This window comes from Hyperoodon ampullatus (assembly GCF_949752795.1).
Source record: "Hyperoodon ampullatus genome assembly, chromosome: 4".
Lineage (NCBI taxonomy): Eukaryota > Metazoa > Chordata > Mammalia > Artiodactyla > Ziphiidae > Hyperoodon > Hyperoodon ampullatus.
Window position 1 is genome coordinate 164,359,378 of NC_136917.1, and position 21,711 is coordinate 164,381,088.

General features: G+C 43.5%; 1 protein-coding gene across 1 annotated transcript in view; it reads left to right on the forward strand.

Annotated features, from left to right (window-relative positions):
* Positions 1 to 494: 494 nt before the first annotated feature.
* DNAH5 (dynein axonemal heavy chain 5) overlaps positions 495 to 21,711 on the forward strand; it is a gene marked incomplete at its 3' end in the record, with an annotated part of 240,126 nt that continues 218,909 nt past the window's right edge. The window contains exons 1-5 of the mRNA XM_079701862.1: positions 495 to 682; positions 12,636 to 12,770; positions 15,281 to 15,365; positions 17,853 to 18,013; positions 19,941 to 20,162. Of these exons, the coding sequence (XP_079557988.1) occupies positions 626 to 682; positions 12,636 to 12,770; positions 15,281 to 15,365; positions 17,853 to 18,013; positions 19,941 to 20,162 (660 nt within the window). The 5' untranslated portion in view covers positions 495 to 625. The remainder of the gene's footprint in view (positions 683 to 12,635; positions 12,771 to 15,280; positions 15,366 to 17,852; positions 18,014 to 19,940; positions 20,163 to 21,711) is intronic.

Consider the following 21,711-nt stretch of genomic DNA (forward strand, 5'->3'; position numbering starts at 1 on the left):
GAAATAGGCTGCTTGTCCTTTATGGGGAGAAAATGACTCATTTGGGTTACAGTCCGCCATCTGATGGCCACAGCCACAATGCTGGTAGTTAACCACACAGTTGTTTAGACAAAGACAGACTGAATTTCTTGTACAACTTATTCAGAGCTGTGGCTTCTCTGCTTTCTATTTTGATACAGTTTAAAGTTACTCACTGTTCAAAGAAATGATTCAAATATCTCTGTTGACTCCAAGTTTACTGTTGGGCAGTGTATAGAATTAAATGAACATCAGAGGTTGTGTTGCAACTCAGCAGTTCAAATGCTTTGATTGGTTGATAAGCATGAATGAGAGGCACAGTTAAACTGTATAGCAGGTAAACGGTATTACCCTAACAACACAAGGCTTTGGAACAGAGGAGAGGGCAAAGGGGAGGGGCTGTAGAAGGAAAACATGGAGAATATAGGTGCGCTTTTAATTTTTATTCCGTGTATATGGTGACTAATACCTTCAAATTAGACACGGAAACGTGAACTTCTGGTCCTCCAAAGGACTTTTCATTTGAAAGCCTGTTGGATGATAAGTAGGGCTCCCAGGAGTTGGCAGATCATTCTGGAAGAGTCCATAAGCTGAGCAGATTGCTGTGATGTTTAGGATCTGTAGGAGACAGTTCTGGAAGCAGAGCGTCACCTGTGTTTTAACGGTAAGGAGTTGCTGTTTGTAAGCTTGCACGTGTGTCTTGGATCATCATCTCTTGCACCTGTGTGCAAAAAACCTTAAAAAATTTCAAAGTTATATTCAGATGAATTTGTGAGAAACAGTGTGTCTACTAATTTTTGGATAGCCCATAAGGCTCTATGTTGATATTTCAAATTAAAAAAAAAGGGGAGTGCACGTTTAGGCTTCTCTGCCCATTGCCACATAAACTAGAACTACTTGTAGAAAGACAGGCTTCAGCTTTTGAGATGATGCTTGCCTGATGGGAAAAAAACCCATTCAGAGTGCTGTGGTGACTGCATTCTCCCAGACCTGTTAGCTTTCGTTGGTGATGAGAGATAATTAAGGCAGATCCTAGGCTGCAAGTTTTCTAAGCCCTTTGAAATGACACCCCTCTCCGCCTCCTAAAGGCCCAGAAATGTGGTCACAGATCATGAGATGCAAGGATGTGCCTTTGGAGTCACATTGAAGAATGAGCTTCCCTAGCCTAGGACTCATCATCAGCCGCTTTTGATTACGCAGATGCATAAAGAGATGTTTGGAGCCTCTTCCACGGCTGATCAATGTCAGAAGAAAATGGAGGGTTCTCCAGAACTCTGTTCTCAACATTGAGGCCTGCTTCCCCAGGGCTTGATCGCTGTATCTTTTACGTGTCCCCAGCAGCCAGATGATTCTGGCCAGTCTTGCAGCCTGCTTTTCCACCACAAGACACAGGAATGCTGTCTCTGCATTTCCTAAGCACTCTGCCACCAGCCACCCTCCACTTTCCCTCACCCCACCATTCTGACGCATCCTTCTCAAGGTCAACATCTTCCAGCCAAGCCCTTGAACTCGTTTGGCTGCAAGCGCTTATTCTTTAAGACCGAATGCAAGTGTCGCCTCCTCTGAGAAGCCTCCCTGACACTTTGAGGCGGCGGCAGGGGCTCCCTTCCCTAGGCCCTCTCAGTGCTTTGCTCCTCTGGCTGCTAGAGCCCTCGTCACATCACTGCAGTGAAATGACACTTGTCTACTTGTGATTCCCTGGAGGACAGGGATGATGCTTCCTTCATTTTTAAATAGCCTTCTGGTAACACAGAATCTGGTACTAAATACACCTTAATTTATGCTTGTGCAATCAGTTGGATGAATTAAGCTTTTCACATGTCTGAATGTGTTTCCAGTTCTTCATTTCACTTTTCCATGCTTCAATACCAAGTCTAAAAAATTAAAATTGCTGATAAAATCTCAAGTATAATTAATGAATTAGATTCTTTTTCGGCACGAATGACCTTCTGGGAGTATGTTTTTTGGAAGTTTCTATATATTTAGGATGCTGGCTCTGTTCACCCCCCTGATGTATGATGTTAACAGAATTACCTTAATACTGTTGCAGTGTATTATGTAAATAATTACACATTTTTTTGTTTAGTGCATTGATTTGACAATTTATTAAATTATAACTTTGTCATCTAAAATAATCAATGAGAAAGAATCCAAAACCACTTAACATACAAACTATAAATCTCTATATTTAACCTTAGTTTGGAAATATTACTGTCATGATGCCATATTATAATTAGGTTATTATAATATAATAATTGACTGTATTCAGAATACACATCCAAATAAACTGTAAGGTCTCTGGGTTTGGAAAAGTCAAGCCATATATCCTTTTTGTTGTATAATAAACACATGCTTTTCAATGAAAAAGCTTGAAATAATTCTGTATATATTGACTCACTTATGTACAAAAATATGGCTCAGATATGATGTCTGCCTTCGTTTTTGCTTTTCTCTTTGATGAAGAGGGCTCAGTACCAACTTCCAAGCATACAATGTACATGAATTCCAGACTTACGGATTTTGTTTTTCTTTCTTTCCCTAAAATTAAACTGAAATATATAATTTTGCTGGTTGACTCTGTTGACCTTTAGAAAAAAAACACTTGAAAGATTTATGACAGTCCTCTTGACCTAAATTCACCTAATTGCAAAGCTAGTTTTGAAATGGAGACAAGTTTTCTCCCTGCTGCTGGAATGTATATCACATGTTTCATGATGTATTGATGCTAGGGAATACTGTTGCTCCTTGAATTTCAGATTGCTAGGTTTCTCTAAACAGTGATTCTCGCAGTGGGGCTAGAGACTGGCGGGGAAGAGAGGGCGGCTCCTTCCCCTACTGAGAAACTCCCCAGGGAGGGGCCATTGTTGCCCTGCGGGTGCACAGTAGAAGCCAAGACAAGGAAAGACCCTTTGCTCTCAGATATGTTTTGAAAGCTGAAAGGCTGTCAGTGTTGTTATTCTTTGGCAAAATAGCCAAACCGGTTTCAGAATCCTCTTAATCAGGCCCAGACATGTTTGGCCCTGTGAACACATTTCATATGCACAGATCAAAAACAACTTCCCTGGAGCGTTGGGAGGTGAGTGAATGGCTCTAGGATGTAGCTGTGGGGAGGGGACAGGTGCTGCTTTTTAGTGCCCAGGTGAGGGCTTCTGAACCTGAAGGAGGCAATGCCCCATGGGGCCACCTCGTACTTACACCACAGCCGGACCCCGGGAGGATGGGACTCTAGGTGCAGATCCGTCCATTCCGCTAGTATCTGCTGAGCGCCTACTTCGTGCCGGGCGCTGCGCTTCACAGTACAGTGGGGCAGGGCACTTCCGGGCCTGGTGGGGTGGAGCTGAAACCTGTCCTTCCCGTCAGTGTTTGCACAGCTCTAGTAACGAGAAACAAAAAAGGTCTAGAGTTGCAGGGATCCCAGATTTATGCCCTTGGACTTTCTTGAGCTCCTGCTTCAAGTGAGAACCTGGTAGCACTAGTCAATCATGATCGAGTCATAAAATGCTTTCCGTTGGAGCAGTGTTCTCAGGCTGGGCTGCCACTTATAGTCGCCAGGGGGAGCTTTTGAGAAACACCAATGCCAGGTCCCCGTGCCGGGCAAGAAGGGTCAGAGTTCCTTGGGAGGCAAAGGAATCAGCATTTTAAAGTTCCCAGGTGACTCGGATGAGCATCCGCTGTAAGCACTCTGGTTCATTGTGATCAACAAGGGAGGTTTTGGAATTTCACCCCTGTGCCATATATAATGTGAACGATGACATTATATACGTACTTATTAGCAAATGAGCGAAAACCACTTGAATTATGTGGCCTCTGCTGCCAGAGGGGACGCTTGGAATTCTACAAGAATTTGCTCCTGGTTTTAGAGTAAAACCAGCATAGGATTGGGGGAAGATGGAATATATGGCCATGTGAAGGCCCACTGAGTCTGGATCAGGTCCAGAAATTTGGGGTGTAGAAAATGGGCTCTAAGTTAGAGTTTGGATAATGTAATATTGGGGGGAGAGGAGGTTGCGGTGACTAATTTTATATATATATATATATATATATATATATATATATATATATATATATACATAGTAATAACTTTGTATGAGGACAGAGGATTACCAGACTCATTGCGGTGATCATTTCATAATACATGCAAATGTCAAATCATTATGTAGTTCACCAAAAGCCAACATAATACTGCACATCAACTATATATCAATTTAAAAAAATGATAACAATACCTATTTCCTCATCCTTTCACCAAAACCGGTTGTTTTCATCTTCTAAATGTTTTCCCTGACGCTTTATCCCTTTAGCAGGTTCTGGGTCTGCTTGGGTGAAAGATCCTCATATAGTGCAAGGTAAAGAGGGATCTTTTATTTGCTTGGAAAGAATGACCGATAAGGGAGTTGGTAACTGGGGAGATTTAGGGGCCCTGAAAACTCCAGCAAAAATAGACTAGGTTCCAGAGCTTACCCTCAGCACAAAAGAAAATGGATGGCACCCTCTCCGTTTAAGTGCTAGGCTCTGTGCGAGCGAAGGGGAGTGCGTTCTTGTTAAATAAAAGAGGGCTTCACTGTAGCACCTGCTGTGAGTGGATTAGCCAGCGCGGAGTGTCTTCCCTTCCAGGCACCACTTTGCTCAAGTGCTCTTCCTGTGGGAAGGAGGTGTGGTGCTTCCTCTGCAGCTGTGGCCCTTCACCTGGAGAAATGAAACACAAGGCAAGTTAAGACGCGAAAAGTACAGTTAGGAGTTGAGAGTGGCTCAACTGTGGTTTTTCCAGCCAATTAACGAGCAGGTTTGGATGGTCCAGGAAGCATCACAGAGGAGCCTCTCCCAGAGAGGAAACGGGGCCCTGTGGGTTAAAGTGAAAATGCTGGAAGCCAAAAAGGGAGGCTTTTCTTTGTTTGAAGACATGGAAATTGGGTTAACTTTGTGGAGAGGGCTCTTTCATTTGTAGAAATGAGTAGAACTACTTCCCTCAGTTTCTGAAATTCAGCACATTTAAATGGGATGGAGGCTAAGTGAGGTTAGTTATACTTGCTGTGAATTGAGGGAGAGCCATAATCCATACTAATGGTGGAATTTCGTGCAGTGGTTTATGCTGAAGTCATAACAGCACGGAAGACCCAGGAGCTTATTGACTGATTTCTGCACCTGCAGTCATGGACTCACACAGAGCTAGAATAATTTGCACCAGGCCTTAATTACTTGAGAGTGACTTGTAAATGATAATCTTGGTTAATCGTCCCTGGATTAGATATCAGTTGAGGTTTTACTAAGTGCCAGGCACTGTTCTGGGCTCTGGAGATATTGCAAAAATCAAAATAGAAAATATCCCTCCCTGTGGAGCTGATACTCTTGTAGGAATGATGAGATTCAGGTGATATTTATTTTATTTTACCCCTCAGGAGACAAGAAGGATCAGGTTATATACATAGCAGACAAGTGAGTTAAACTAGCCTGGGCCATTTGGATATCTCTCTTAAAAAAAGAAAAAGAAAGACATCTTTTACCGATAACCAGGCATTTTAGCTAGGCCTACACTTGGAGTAATTTTTCCTCTGCTCATGGATTTGCCCTGATTCATCCACAGCTGGGGAAAATGGAATAAAATGAAACTAACTGGCCTAAGATGATCAAACCCATGTCCTTGGCCTCTTTGGTACTGTTTCATCAGGTGATTAATTATCTCTGGCCTTGAGATTGATACTGAGAGCCAAAGTGAAATCTGTCTCAGAGGTATTTACTTTGGTGATTTAAGATAAGGAGTTTCAATTGTAATTTGTAGACTCCACATTATTTACAGTGATCTCCGGTGGGGATTTAAATCTATGTAATACTCTCCCCTGCTATGTTTGTTACATTGCTATAAGCACACATACACATGAGAGAACAAAACACCCAAATAAAAAAATGGAAATAAATTCACTCAAAAATAGGCAACAGACTCACATTAAAACATATCTCTTTCTCAGATTCAGATCTGCAACTAGGCTAATCATATTGCCTAGAAAAACTGTTTTTTTTTTTCAACAAAGAAATATATGTATATTTTTTGGCTGTAGAACCTATCCCTCGCCTCACCCTCTTTGCTGTGCAAAAGCATCCTATGAAGACATGGTGTGAACAGTATGATAGAGATAAAAGTGAAATTGTCCAGTAATGGATTGGGCGAAGCAGGGAGCCCAGCCTACTGGCTGCCCACCCAGGCAGGGAGCCTGAGTCCTAGGCACTTCAGGAGGCAAGGATGGGGTGGGGAGTTACCATTTGCTGAGACACAGTAGTGTGGTAGGGGATCTGGACACAGAGCACGCCAGCTGGAAGCCGGCTGGGCACCAGTCCATCCTGGCACTAAAATGTTCCCAGTGTAATTCAGAAAATGGTGTCCGTTAACTCCAGTCTCCACGCACAGATCCTTCTATAACCCATGCAGTGTATATGGGGTCTTCTCCCAAGAGTGCTCTAGAGAACCCTTGAGTGGAAATTTAGAGAATGTCTGTGGACTATCAGTTTGAATGGGTGCCAAATCCTCAGTTGCCCGGGACACCTCATGTCTTGGCCTGGCGCTGCAGACACGCCAGGGCTTGAAGCCCAGCCACACCACTTACTTAGCAGTGTGCTTTTGGGAAAGTTGTTAGTGGTCCATAGTCTTGATTTCCTTGTGTGGAAATAATCATGTCTGCTTCACAGGGCTTTTGTGACAATTAAACCTAAGCACAGTAAGCAAATGATGACTTGCTGATCCATAGCTAGCAATGCATCTGGGGCAAGGAGAGCAAAATGTACCCTGACATCTTCAGGAGGGTTGGGGACAAGGGTGTCCTTGCTCAGCCATCAGAGGGTTTCTTAGACCCGACAGCTCCATCCTCCATCCATTTCTCATTGCCAGAGACATGAGTGGGGTGGGCCTGGATCTGAAACAATGCCGCCAACAGGACTGGGCTTTCTAATGGTGGAGGGAGTTTAAGCATTTGTACAACTAAAAAATCATGGTTCACGCACAGTTTACATACATGAACATGTAGACCTGGGCTTTGGTTCTACAGAGTTAAAGGCAAAGGTTAGTATATTAAAAAAAATTGGAAGGATGGGTTTGTCATGAGAAAACGTCACAGAGCTTTATTATGAAAGCACATGGCATTGGGTCTTTGTTGGGATTCACATTTTTATTATTTTATTTTTTTTATTATTATTTTTTTTTGCGGTACGCGGGCCTCTCACTGTTGTGGCCTCTCCCGTTGCGGAGCACAGGCTCCGGACACGCAGGCTCAGCAGCCATGGCTCACGGGCCCAGCTGCTCCGCGGCATGTGGGATCCTCCCAGACCGGGGCACGAACTCGTGTCCCCTGCATCGGCAGGCGGACTCTCAACCACTGCACCACCACGGAAGCCCGGGATTCACATTTTTTTTTTTTTTGTGGTATGCGGGCCTCTCACTGTTGTGGCCTCTCCCGTTGCGGAGCACAGGCTCCGGACACGCAGGCTCAGCGGCCATGGCTCACGGGCCCAGCCGCTCGGCAGCATGTGGGATCTTCCCAGACCGGGGCACGAACCCGTGTCCCCTGCATCGGCAGGCGGACTCTCAACCACTGCGCCACCAGGGAAGCCCCGGGATTCACATTTTTAAATCTCAAGTTTCACCCCAGACACCTCCTGATCCAATCAAAAGATCCCAAGAACCAAAGCCAACAAACAAAAAACCAAAAAAACCCCTCAAGTCTCTTGTCTGTATTAACTTTTGAACCAATGGGAAGCAGCCCGAATGCTAGAGAAGAAACAGAGCTTAGCTGTTGTATGGTCCAACACTTTGATTTTGGAGTTGCAGAACCTGAAGCCTGGAATGGTTAAATGACAGATGCAAAGTCTTACAATTAGTGGCAGCCTGGGTCTGGACCCCACTCTGGCACCAGGGCTCATTTGTGTCCATGAAGTTGCCCCGTCTTGAAAGCACCACTTGTTTCTTGGGAGGTAGCACATTAGTCCCTGTTTTATCCCGAGGTGGTAGTCACATTCCTTGTTACCGAGCTGCAGAAATGTGTTCGATACTGTCCTCGATTTCCTTGGACACTGAATAGGTGTCTGGCCATCCTCCCCACTCCCGTCGGTTCGTGCTTGTGCATGCAACGCAAAACAATGTTAACGTAATCCTTAAAAAAAAAAAAAAAAATTCCATGGTTTGCCTCTCGCCTTTGTCATCCCACTCTGCCCTCCCTCTCCAAGTGTCCTAGATGTTTCAGAGGTGACAGGACAAGCCACCTCCAGCTAGTCATCTGACTGCTTGTTGTTGCAGTTCCCTGGCAGCCAGAAAGCTGCAAGTTTAAGTTTAGGGAGTGACGATGCACTGATCCCATCACCAAATATTTATTTGACCGTATTGACTTTTTGTGGTAGTAAAATAAAAGTCCCTCATTGTACCAGCATACCTTGGTATAAGGCAACGAAAGTTGACATTGATAAACACTGTGCTCTTTCATCTACATGGCACTGGGGTTGACTTCATATTACTTATCAGGAGATAGAATAGTTTATGTAAGAACATATTCAATGCTTAACGTGCTTTTAAATATAGCTTTGAAAACATTTTCTTTAAAAACACATTGATAACTTGCTTTTATATGTAGAATTGCTTTGGAAGTTTTTTTCATCTGCGATATTTAGGTAAAAATAGAATAAGTAGTGTTCTGTTTTAGAGGCCAATCTCTCCTTTCCTCCACTAGAATGTATAGTTTTTTCCTTTGGAGTCCTGTAAAATCAGGTCATAGGATAATGTGTTGCCATGGCAGAATGTTATAGAAGTTTCTGTATTCTTTGGAAGCCTTCAGTTGGTTTACATCCTGACTTTTCTAGTTCTCTAGTTTTTTTTTTTTTTTTTTTTTTTTTTTTTAGTATTTATCTATTTGGCTGTGCTGGGTCTTAGTTGCGGCATGCGGGGTCTAATTCCCTGAGCAGGGATCGAACCTGGAGCCCCTGCACTGGGAGCACAGAGTCTTAACAACTGGACCACCAAGGAAGTCCCTGGTTCTATAGCTTTTTAATGTCTTTTTGGCTGCCCAGCATTCGTCATCTTGTTGGTTTGTTGCTGGATTCCTGGCTCCCTGTTTGCCCACCATGTCTTCAAGTTGCTGAAGACATTTAGTACAAACCCAGAAAGATCACTCTGAGGAAAGCCTTTATTCCTCCCTGCCGAGAGTGTGGAAAACAAAAAACAGGACATTTACCTGGTTTTAGCCACGGTTGAAAAGAGATTTAAATTTACTTCTTTTTGATGTTTATGGAATGTATACTTTGTGTCAAGACCTGTGTGTTGTTTTTTTAGGGAAATGGCAAAAAAGTAGGTCGATAGTTTATTTTTTTTAAACCCTAACCTTGCCCTGCATCCCCACCCCCAAGTCCAACTAATTTGTCTCCCTTCAGTTTTGGAAAAAAGAACATAAATCGCACATGTCTAGCGATTGCCTTTCAATCACTCGGAAATCCCCAACTTTTTCCTCTTTACTTTTCCTTAAGTCTTTTGTATCTTAAAAAATTCTCCTTTGACTCTAACTTCCCCTCTTTCTACTAGTAACCACATTTCTTTCCTTTACAGTCAAGTTTCTGGAAGGAATAGTTTATATTCAGTACCTTTATTATTTTTAAAAATTTATTTTTATTGAGGTAACATTGGTTTATAACATTATATAGGTTTCATGTATAGGACTCCCCTGGCGGTCCAGTGGTTAAGACTCTGTGCTTCCAATGCAGGCGGTGCAGGTTCAATCCCTAGTCCAGTAACTAAGATCCCACATGCCATGTGGCGTGGCCAAAAAGACAAAACAAAACAAAAAAAACGTGGAGATATTCATTCCATGAATGATTTCTCTTTTACCAATCATTCTTTTCTCAAGTCTGAATCCATTTGTTTTCTGGAATTATTCTAACAAGGATTACTCTGTTACCTACTGCTGCATAACAAACCGTAAGAGAACTAATGGCTTAACTATCTGTTATCAATTATCTATTATCTCTTAACAACTATCTATTATCTCTCTTGATTCTGTGGGTGGCTGGGCTCAGCTGGATGGTTCTTCTGTTTCATGTGGCCTTGGCTGGGTTGCAGTCATCTGTTGGCTTGACTAGGTTGGAATGTCCAAGACAGTTTGAAAGTTGATGCTGTGGTATCAGCTAGGAGATCTTCTGGGCTGTCAGCCAGAATGCCTTGGTTTTTCTCGGTGTGGTCTCTCCATGGGTTTGGACTTCTCATAGCTTGGTGGCTGGGTTCTGAGGGAGCATTCCCAAGTGCAAAGGCAGAAGCCGAAGATCTCTTAAGGACTAGCCTAGGAAGTTTTACAGTCTCACTTCTTCCCACATCCTTTTGGTGAAAACTGGTCACATGGCCAGCCAGATTCAAGAGGAGGGGATATAGAGTCCATTTCTTGATAGGTTAGTGGTACAACCACATTGCAGAAGAGCTGCAGGGGTGCTGCAGTCATCTTGTAGACACAATTACAGGAAAGATCTGGCCCATAATGTCTATTGTGCTGTATTGAGAACCAGTATCTGTATCTGTCTCTGCAATTTCACCTTGGGCTCCAGATCCATATTCCCAGTGGTCTGTCTGTCCCAGGCTCTGGGAAATGCGGCCACAATCCACCTGCCTGGCCTTCCTGTCTTCAGGCTTGCATCACTCCCGTCCACTTTTTTTAAGATTTAATTTTATTTATTTTTGGCTGCGTTGGGTCTTCATTGCTGCACATGGGCTTTCTCTAGTTGCAGCGAGCAGGGGTTACTCTTCGTTGTGGTGCATGGGCTTCTCCTTGCTGCGGCTTCTCTTGTTGCAGAGCACAGGTTCTAGGCGTATGGGCTTCAGTAGTTGCGGCGCGTGTGCTCAGTAGTTGTGGCTCGCGGGCTCTAGAGTGCAGGCTCACTAGTTGTGGTGCATGGGCTTAGTTGCTCCATGGCATGTGGGATCTTCCCGGACCAGCGCTCGAACCCGTGTGCCCTGCATTGGCAGGCAGATTCTTATCCACTGTGCCACCAGGGAAGTCCCTCCAATCCACTTTTTATACTGCTTTCAGAATGACTGATGTTTTGAGGCAGCACAGACAGCTAAACATCTTTCCTGATTTGAAACTCATCAGTGGCTCTCCATGGACTTCAGATAATATTTATACTTTCTAACATGGCCCATAAGATATTTTATGGTCTGACTTTTTTTCTCATTTCCTATTATGCCTTTTTCTTTTCTTTTTTTTTTTTTGGCCTCGCTGCATGGCATGTGGGATCTTAGTTCCCCAACCAGGGATTGAACCTGTGCCCCCTGCAGTGGAAGCACAGAGTCTTAACCACTGGACCGCTAGGGGAGTCCCTCCTATTATGCCTTTCTAGTTATTTTCAGTTCAGCCATCCTGGCTGCCTTGTGGTTTCCAGACTTGCTAAGCTTTCGTATGTCTTTTGGCCTCTGCATGTGCAGAAATGCCTCTATCCCAGCGAGTGTGGCCAACTCTCCTTCAACTCGAGTTCAAGCCACCTCTTCCTGAAACTTTTCCTATACCTCCACCCCTCTTCAGCCCTGGGCTAGAGGGGGAATCCTCCCTTCAGCTCCTTCTCTGAAGACCCATTAATGCCCCTGCATAAATCTGATGCCCCTGTAGCAACCATAATGCCATCCCCTCATATTTACATTTTCTGCTTACATTCTGCCAACCAGGCTATGAGTTTTTTTGAGGTCACTGGGTAGTGTTTACCTCTAGAGTGCTTGTACATGTTTGAGGTTTAATAACTGTTGAATACAAGAAAGGATCCAGAGGGCTACCTAGCAGGAGCTACTGGTTAGCATTAAAGATAATGCACTTAATTCAAAAAATGAACTAGAAGTTGAATATCCACCAATGGTAAAATGGTTGATTATGGTACATCCATATTGTTGAATATTTTGCAGCTATTACAGGAGTTGGAATGGTCTGTACTAAACTAAAAAGAAGTCTGTGATGTATTATTAAGGGAAAAATGCATGAAAAATTTTATACTATATATAAATAGAAATGTGTATATATGTTTGCATATATTTGTATGAACAGAGCACATATGGAAAGATATGCTTCAAACTGCCAATGTTGGCTACAGTGAACTTGCTTTGTTATTGTAATTAACAGTCAACAGGTAAAAAGTAAGTAATGGTATTCAGAAATTAATTTCAAAACCAGATATGAACCTGTAGACAAACAAGAAACATAGGAGATAGTGTACAAGAATAAGTATTACTTTAGCAGCCTAGGAAATGTTTACAAAAGTGGAGATCTTTTTGATTTTGGTGTGTGTCTGTTGAATGCTTATGTATGTGTAAAATTAAGTCTGTAAAGATTTGGAACAAAATGTTAACGGTAATACTGTCTGGTTGGCAGATGATTTTTATTTCTACTTTTGGCTTATCTGTGTTATGTAATTTCAAAACAATGAGCACATCTTATTTTCATAATAGAAATAACATTATTTCTAAAAACAGAAGACAGTACATAAAAACTGGTACCATTAAGCTGTCTGTTACCTGAATACCCAAGACTTGAAAAAGCAACAGTAGTTTGAAATGATTACAGAATGAATCCATTTGAGAACAGCAGTTGCCACATAACATTTTTCTTCCCTTCTTGTAGCAAAGATTGAAGGAAGAGAAGGAAGCCAAGCGGGCTCGTCTGGATGGGAGACATGACTACTTATTTGCGATTGTAGCTTCCTGTGTGGACCTCAACAAAACTGAAGTGGAGGATGCCATTCTTGAGGGGAATCAGGTGCGACGCATTTGAGTTCTCACTGACTTGATTATGGAGGGCACAGCTGACGTTGTCCTATGGCAGGGTCTGTGCTGGGCCTTAGGGAGGGTGTCTGTGTCAACATGCTCAGGACCCTATTTTGGCTTGGTATGGGTGGTAGCAGAAAGAGCTCGGGCTCTCCAGCTCTCCATGTTGAATGGGGTATTTAGAATTGACATTTCTGACAGTGATGTCTGTGTCTCTCTACATCCAGTGAAGCTGGGCTCAGGCACCATTTTGGAACCTGAGGTTAGAGAACAGAATCTCGTCTCAGCTGCTGATTTATCTTGGTTTGTTTTTTTTTCTTCTTTTTTTTGAGTTTATCCTGTTCTAGCCTGGGAGATTGAACTGTGCCATACACTTCTGCTTTGACTTTGATCTGGCAGCTGAATCTGGTTTCTTTTGTTCCTGACCTGACTTCCATCTTCTGCTCTGATATCCCTCCAAAGCCTGGGGCGTGATTTAGTTGGTGGGGAAGACCAAAATACAGGAAGATACAGTTTCCTGGGCAGGGAGGAAGGCATACCAGGAGCTGTGATGTTTCCTGAAGTTTTTTTGTTTGTTTTGTTTTTTAAACTTTTTAGGCATTAAAAAAGAAATAGGGCTTCCCTGGTGGTGCAGTGGTTGAGAGTCCGCCTGCCGATGCAGGGGACACGGGTTCGTGCCCCGGTCCGGGAAGATCCCACATGCCGCGGAGCAGCTGGGCCCGTGAGCCATGGCCGCTGAGCCTGCGCGTCCGGAGCCTGTGCTCTGCAACGGGAGAGGCCACAACAGTGAGAGGCCCGCGTACCACAAAAAAAAAAAAAAAAAAAAGAAAAAAAAAAAAAGAAATAAAGAGAATAAAGGAAGGAGGCCCTTTTTGTTGACAGGGATGTCACATTGTTGATAATACTTTTCAGTGATAGGCTTGTAAATGTTTGACAACCAGCTCTGGGCAGGGGGAAGGAGGAAGGCACTAGTTTGAGCGTTTCCTGATTCTGTGGTGTAAATATTCCCACCATGGCTGATTCCAGACTACCAACATGATGTTACTAAACACTGAGCTGGGAAGAGTTGTGGTCAGTTGGCTGTCCCAAGCCTGTACGAGCCGGCTCTAGCCCTCTACTGGCTTTATCCCTTCCTGCAGGGCCACATGGGTAGGGTTAATTGGGGTCAGTGGACCAATTCAGGGTGGATAACACTAAAATAGTTAAACTACAGAATGAATCAATTAGGAGTTGAGGAAATGTCCTTTTCCTTTTTCTCCTCCTCACAGCTGACATTTATTGAATATTTACCATATGTCAGTCTCTGTTCTGATTTTATCTATTATCGCATTTAATCTTCGTAATACCAGGAAGTAGATAAAATTATTCCCCCCAAAGGAGGCATAGAAGGAGACAAGTTCACACGGCTGCTTCAGGCTTGGAGAGACAATTGGATTTGGGATAATGTAGATGGAATAACTGAATAAAAGCTCTGAACTGTAGGAATCCCAAGTCACACTCTATGCCGTATTCAGGACCCAGAAATGTCGGGACCCCGGAGGCTTAAAGACAACATCCTGCATCAGGCTTACTGAGCCAGAGGGTGGGGAGAGGGCAGGGAGGGAGTTTTAAGATGGGCCTTGATGGAAGTAGCTCCCCCATCACATTCTTGGCTTGAAATTTAATCTCAGTGAGTGCATCCTCCTCATCCCCATGGCATCCTCAGTCAAGGAAATGTAAGCAAAGAAAGCAGGGCAACTTGCATTTTCTTATGAATGATGGTTTTATCTACAACATGGTAGAAATTGAAGGGGGCTTTTTTTCACACTTAAATTTTCAGGCTATATTTTTTCTGTTAAAAATTTTTATTTTAAACTGTGGTAAAATACACATAAGATTTATCATCTTAACCATTTCGTTTAAGTGTACAGTTCAGTAGTGTTAAGTACATTCATCTTGTGCAACCAATCTACAAAACTCTTTGCATCTTGCAAAACTGAAACTTTTTTTTTTTTTTTTTTCTGTTTGCGGTACGCGGGCCTCTCACTGCTGTGGCCTCTCCCATTGCGGAGCACAGATTCTGGACGCGCAGGCTCAGCGGCCATGGCTCACGGGCCCAGCCGCTCCGCGGCATGTGGGAACTTCCCAGACCAGGGCACGAACCCATGTCCCCTGCATCGGCAGGCGGACTCTCAACCACTGCGCCACCAGGGAAGCCCAACTCTCATCTATACTTATATCTGCCTTTAACAGCTCAGCACTTTAGGAAATCAGCCAATATGGAGAGACAGTCTTTTTCAAATGTGTGTATGCCACAAATATTTTTATGATTAATCAAAGCACTTCTGTGAATTTAGTCTTTACTATGGTAAGATATTTAGTCTTTCATGGTTTTATGTTAAAAAGATATAATCCTTTCTATATGGTTTGCTGAAGCCCTATGCAGATAAGAAAGATGATATTAACTGCTGATTTAAATGTGGTTTCTGATTCAGTCATTACTTTGCCTTTCCTTTTTCCCAGATTGAAAGAATCGATCAGCTTTTTGCTGGTGGAGGTCTTCGTCACCTCATGTTTTACTATCAGGATGTGGAGGTAGTGGAAACAGGTATTTAAATTGGATGTGACACAACCCAGAAATGTGTTGTTAGATTGATCCAAGTATGGCATGAAGCAGGAGGCCACTGGGAGCATTGACCACTTTTACCTTGGGTGGTGGGACACGTGAGGAGTGGTGAGGTGTGGTGGGTGAAGCCCAATGGAACAGGTTCTGTTTTCACCCCAAGCAAAGGACAAATGGTGGTGGGTATGTAGCCTGGTTGTTCTAACTTTATTTGGGATATTTTGTTTTCCTTTTCAGGCTGTGCTGGCAACTGGAGAATAATAAAATAATTTACATTTTGAGACTTCCCTTCCTTACATGTTAGCTCATTCTGTGCAGTTATGTTCTAGAACTTCTTTTGGGCATCTGCTTCTTTTCTATTTCTTTTTAACATAGGAATTGTTGCCAGTAACAGTAGTTTTTTAGTTAAATATCATATCATGTTCATTTTCTACTGACTGTGATTCAAAGGAATAATATTGAATGACAAGTTTAGCCATTTTCACTTTAGAAAAACTTGCAAATCCTTATGTGGATTCAACTGGCATATCCCATTCTACTTTTATGTGAATTAATGCAATTTTAAAGCCAAACTAGGGACATAAACAAATATATGATGATTATATTAAAATCATATATAGGGTCAATTACTTTTGGAAGAAAAGGAAAATAGTTATCGCTCTTGGCATACAGTATGACCATGGTTTTTGTTTAAAAACTGAGGAAATCATGCATGCATAAGTGCTTGGCATTTTCCCCAAAATTATCCGTTTTATGTTTTGTGGTCAGAAAGGGCATTAGATTTTGAGTGAAAAAATCAGAAGACAAAAATTTAAAATTATATCCCAGATTGCAAAACATAAGCTCAGGTGAATAAGTTCACCCATGAACTACACTGGGTGAAGCTGGCCTTTGTGTGTCAATCTTACATTGAGTAAGAAAGATTCATGGATGTAAACATAAATGCAAGCTTGTTCTTGTTTCCCACTCTCCCTTTAAACCTTTTCGGTAGGAGTAGCTTCTTTTCTGACCTTGAATTGAAATCCAGACAGCCCCATGAACTTTTCTCGATATTCTTAGATAAGAAAAGTGCCCATGGTTGTTTCCAGTTACAAACACAGTCTCAATTCAGAAACTAAAAACATCCAGTTGATCAAAACTAGTTGATCTAAAGTTAAATCTTCTCTACTCTTGGCCCTCCCACTTCCTTCCATCCCCCAACACCCTTGCAGCAGGGGCCTCTGAAGGTCAATGTTTGCAGTGGTGGAGGAGCATGTCGGTCTCCTTTTCTCTCTCAGCTTCTCCTTCCACCCCTTGCCCAATCATGTTAACCATAGTTTCTGACTGAGTCAGGCTTGAAGCAGGACAGAGATTAGAGCTAAGAGGTAGCGGCCAAGTTTTTACTTGACTGGCATCTGTCGTGAGCTGACTGGCCTGGCATTCTCTGGGCCTTGCTCAGATGAGAAGACTGAGGCACAGAAAGATTAAGTAACTTGCTCCAGGACACGTGGCTTGGAAGCTCAGCCCGCGATGGAAACCCCAGGAGACTGACTGCAGAGTCCACGTCACCCATCACTATGCTGTCCTACCGCTACAGCAGCCTCCTGACTCTAACCATAGCGAAGGGCCAGCTGGACCAGGACAGCAGGAGGTGGAGGTTCTGGAGTTCTGTAGTCAGAACAGGTTTTTGATGTCGGCTCTGTTGGTGTGTGACTTGGCGCGGGTCACAGCTGCTCTCAGGGCTGTAGGGAGTTTTAATAATGTAGACATGGTACCAAGCAGAGGGCCTGACACAGGACACACGCCAATAGATGCTGTTTCCTTCCTCACCCTTTCTCCCATGAATGATAACTTTTGTAGCTCCAGCAAGAAGCTGCTCTGGACCGAACTCTCTCACTCCGGTTTTTTCCATTCCTGTTTTTGCCTGGAGCAACAGTTTTGAAATGAACTGTGGTCTGCAATCGAGCAGATCCTTTTATTTACTTTTTATTATTTATTTATTTTATTGACGTATAATTGACTTACAATATTAGATTAGTTTCAGGTGTACAGTGCAGGGATTCGATATTTTTGTCCATCATAAAATGATCACCATGATAAAGAAGATCTTTTTAGGATCCCTTTGGGCCTCAGGCTAGAGGTTGTCCAAGAAGTGGAGCTTCTAGGGCACGTGGCTGAGTCAACATGTCAATATATATATATTTTTTTGCGGTACGCGGGCCTCTTACTGTTGTGGCCTCTCCCGTTGCAGAGCACAGGCTCCGGACGCGCAGGCTCAGCGGCCATGGCTCACGGGCCCAGCCGCTTCATGGCATGTGGGATCCTCCTGGACCAGGGCACGAACCCGCATCCCCTGCATCGGCAGGCGGACTCTCAACCACTGTGCCACCAGGGAAGCCCCAACATATCAATACTTTAACAAGGAAACTTCATTCTAAGAGGCGACCACATGGAAATAGTATTCGTAAAACTAAAATTCTTTTGCATTTGTAGGGCAACTTGGCTCTCCAGGAGGAATAAATCGTATTTCTGGAGAGATTAAAAAACCTAAGGTGTTCGTGACAGAGGGAAAAGATGTTGCTCTTACGGGGGTTTGTGTGTTCTTCATCAGGACCAACCCTGCCAGACCTATCACCCCCGAGAACATTCATCAGGTAAGAGGCCACAGCAATCCTTTATCCCAAATTACCAAAAATCACATAAATTCTACCAAAGTATCCCTTCCCATGGAAACAACCATCGTATTCATTAAGTATTTAAAACTACTTTCAAAGAAATATTTTAAAAACACTAAAAACAAGCAATTAAGAAGACAGTTCCTTAAAATCTGTTGAGTAAGAGGACTTAATATTCAATTTATTAACAAAAATTGATATAACATTGTATCTGTGAGTGTGTGTAAAACAGTGAGGTCTTTCCTTTTAAAAACAATTCCTCTACATCATTTACTTAATGGCATATTTCTTACATTTAAAATAAGATTTATTACAGCAGATACACCCTTGAACAACACAGGTTTGAATTGTGTGGGTCCATTTATACATGGATTTTTTTTCAGTAGTAAATACTACAGTACTATATGGTCCACAGTTGAATCTGAGGATGCGAAACCAGGTATAAGAAACTGCGGATATGGAGAGCTGGCTATACGTTACACCCAGATTTTCCAACTGCTCGTAGGGTAGGAGCCCGTAACCCTAGCATTACTCAAGGGTCTTCTGTATAACTTTATTTTTTTTTTTGCAAAATAAAATGCATCTGTACAAGTCTCCCCTGCCTTCAATGGGTGCATTATCTGCTTGGAGCAAATAAACTGGTAAACATCTGGTATTCTACTTATTTCATGCTTTTATTTTTATTTATTTTAAAATCTTAAAAAAAATTTATTTATTTATTTATTTATTTTGGTGTGTTGGGTCTTCATTGCTGGGTGCTGGCTTTCTCCATTTGCAGTGAGCGGGGGGCTACTCTTCGTTGTGGTGCACGGGCTCTAGGCGTGTGGACTTCAGTAGTTGTGGCTCGTGGGCTCAATAGCTGTGGTGCACAGCCTTAGTTGCTCCGTGGCATGTGAGATCTTCCTGGACCAGGGATTGAACCCATGTCCCCTGCAATGGCAGGCGGATTCTTAACCAGTGTGCCACCAAGGAAGTCCCCATGCTTTTATTTTGATGATTGCAATTTAGAAGAATATAGAGCTTATGTCTTAACTAGGTGTCAAAATAATAATTTACTGGATCGAGAGACAATATAGAAACAGACCATCTACCAAAAGACTTTGACCAACAACCCGCAGCAATCTGCCCAGGAAATCAATCTCCCTTACCTGCAATAAACAACACAGGTAGCAAGACTGCTGTGTCAGCCTGATAGGAAGCCAGCTAGGAAATGAATTAATAACTCCTCTAACAATTGGTCAAAATGGCCAGGACTTGATTCAGGACTGCCAGCCTCAATTTTTGTCTGTACTTTCAACATACTTCCTTGAGGCCAAACCAGAGAAGGCCAAATGTGCACCCCTAACCAATCACATAGGGTGCCCTGCTTCTAGTGAGCCCACCTTCAGCTTCCCCAGGCCAACAGCCTCCCCTCAGGGCCCACCTGAGCCTCCCTTTTCTCCACTAGGAAGCTTTCCCACTCCTCTGCCTGCTTTTGAGTCTCTGCTGAAATGCAAGTGATGGTGGCCGACTCCCTTGCTATTGCAAGGAATCAATTCTTGCTCTGAATAAACAGCCTTTGCTTTTCTCATTTGGTTGGTCTTCATTTCCTCCCATAGGATATTTGGTTAATGAACACCATCAGAAATGACTCAGTAGCTAGGTTGCAGTTGAAGGTAATTTTTTTTTTGCGGTACGTGGGCCTCTCACTGCCGTGGCCTCTCCTGTTGCGGAGCACAGGCTCTGGATGCACAGGCCCAGTGGCCATGGCTCACGGGCCCAGCCGCTCTGCGGCATGTGGGATCTTCCCAGACTGGGGCATGAACCCGCGTCCCCTGCATCAGCAGGCGGACTCTCAACCACTGCGCCACCAAGGAAGCCCCTGAAGATAATTTTTACCATCAAGGTTTTCCCGATTGTTTTGCAGGAGGTGAGCTTCAACATGCTTGACACTGCAGACGGAGGTTTGCTCAACAGTGTGAGACGTCTGCTGTCTGACATCTTCATTCCTGCTCTCAGGGCCACAAGCCACGGCTGGGGTGAGCTCGAGGGCCTTCCGGAAGCCTCCAGCCTTCAGCAGGAGTTCCTGGGCTCCCTGGAAGGCTTCGTGAGCATCCTGGCCAGTGCACAGGAGAGTTTGAAGGAGAAGGTAAGAACAAACATGTTATTCCTTCAAAACTGATCTGATGGTGAACAAGTCAATATGTAAGTGTGAAATACTTCTCTTAGAGGGTCTTGATTCCACTACGTGCAAATCTTGAAAATATTTTGTGGGTGTTTTTGTTGCCCCCTGAAGATGTGGCTGTGACTAGATTTAAATTCCTATGATTTGGAGTGATGAGTGCATTAGGGGTTGCAAAGAAATGTTGGCCGCAATGGAGGGTTTTACTCTGTCATGTCAGATGTTGGACTGCAAAGAGAAGAGTATGAAGTGCTTCTGGTATTGCTCTGAAGCCTAGAAGGAAAGGAATTTGGAGCCAGAGTGTGGTGTATGTGGTGTGTGTGTGTGTGTGTGTGTGTGTGTGTGTGTGTGGTTAGTGATAGGTGTGTGCTGGGGGAAGATGGGGGGGTGACCGTGGGTAGGGATGGGAGGAAGTCTTGAAGAGGAGGGAGAAGGAGAGACGAATTGACATATCTAGAGAGAGTGGGCTGGGTCCTGTGGTCCAGCCAGTGACCAAAAGGGCCTTTAAGAATCAGTTTGGCATTTACGGGATTTAGCTTCAATAAAATTTGTGCCACCTACAGTAAACCTGTGTTAGTGATTACCTGGGGTAGACGGTGGTGGATACAAAACCATGATAGATGACAGCCCAGGGCAGGCATGAGTGGGAGATAGAGAAATGGATCCCATGAGACCAGTGGCAATGTAACGCTCACTGCTCTCCAGGGAATACGGAGACCTTTTGGGACCTATTGGGATATTGGCAGGGAGGGATGCTTTAGGCCTTCTAAAGGATGTGGGATGGGGGAGTTGAGTAAATGTTATCCAGACAGGGGCAGGATGATTCCAGCTAACATCTGAGTTCTGTTTGCAATTAACTATGGTGCAGGCCATCCTACATGCAAGTTGAACCAAATTAAATAGTTGTTCTACTGAAAAGAGTAGTGTTTTCATATGGTTCCACTTCCTACTGGGGTAGAGGGTTTAAAAAATGTGGGATGGAACCTCACACAGGAGCGAGGCAGCGCCACTTCATGAAGCCTGGGAGCCTCCCCTGTAAAACCAAGGAGACGTCCAGGAGGTGTGGCAGACGGAGGGTGCAGTGTCTGTCAGGAGTGAGGAGTGGGGGCTGAGACCTGAATTGAGAGACTCACAGGGCCAGGTGCACTCTTACCAGAAGGAAAATGTCCTTATCAAATATTGAGGTGTTTTGGGGTTATGTGTGTTTAAAAATATCCTAGGTTTCTTTGTCAAGTCAAAATCCAACACAGCTCTTTTCCTACCCCTTTCCACCTCTCCCTCCTGAAATGAATCTGTGTATTTGCCATTGAACTTGCTAACCATAAGGAGTTTTTTGGATAAGGACATGAACATCTTTTCCTCTGGTTAGTTTCCAAAAAGAATGTGATAGATTAGAAATTACCCCTCCCCCCCAGTCAATATTTTTGAAGGCCTCCCACTTTCTTTGGTTTCATGAGTTGACTACTTAATTTCCAAGTTCCCTATCAATTCTCAAATTCTGTGATATTATGTCTCT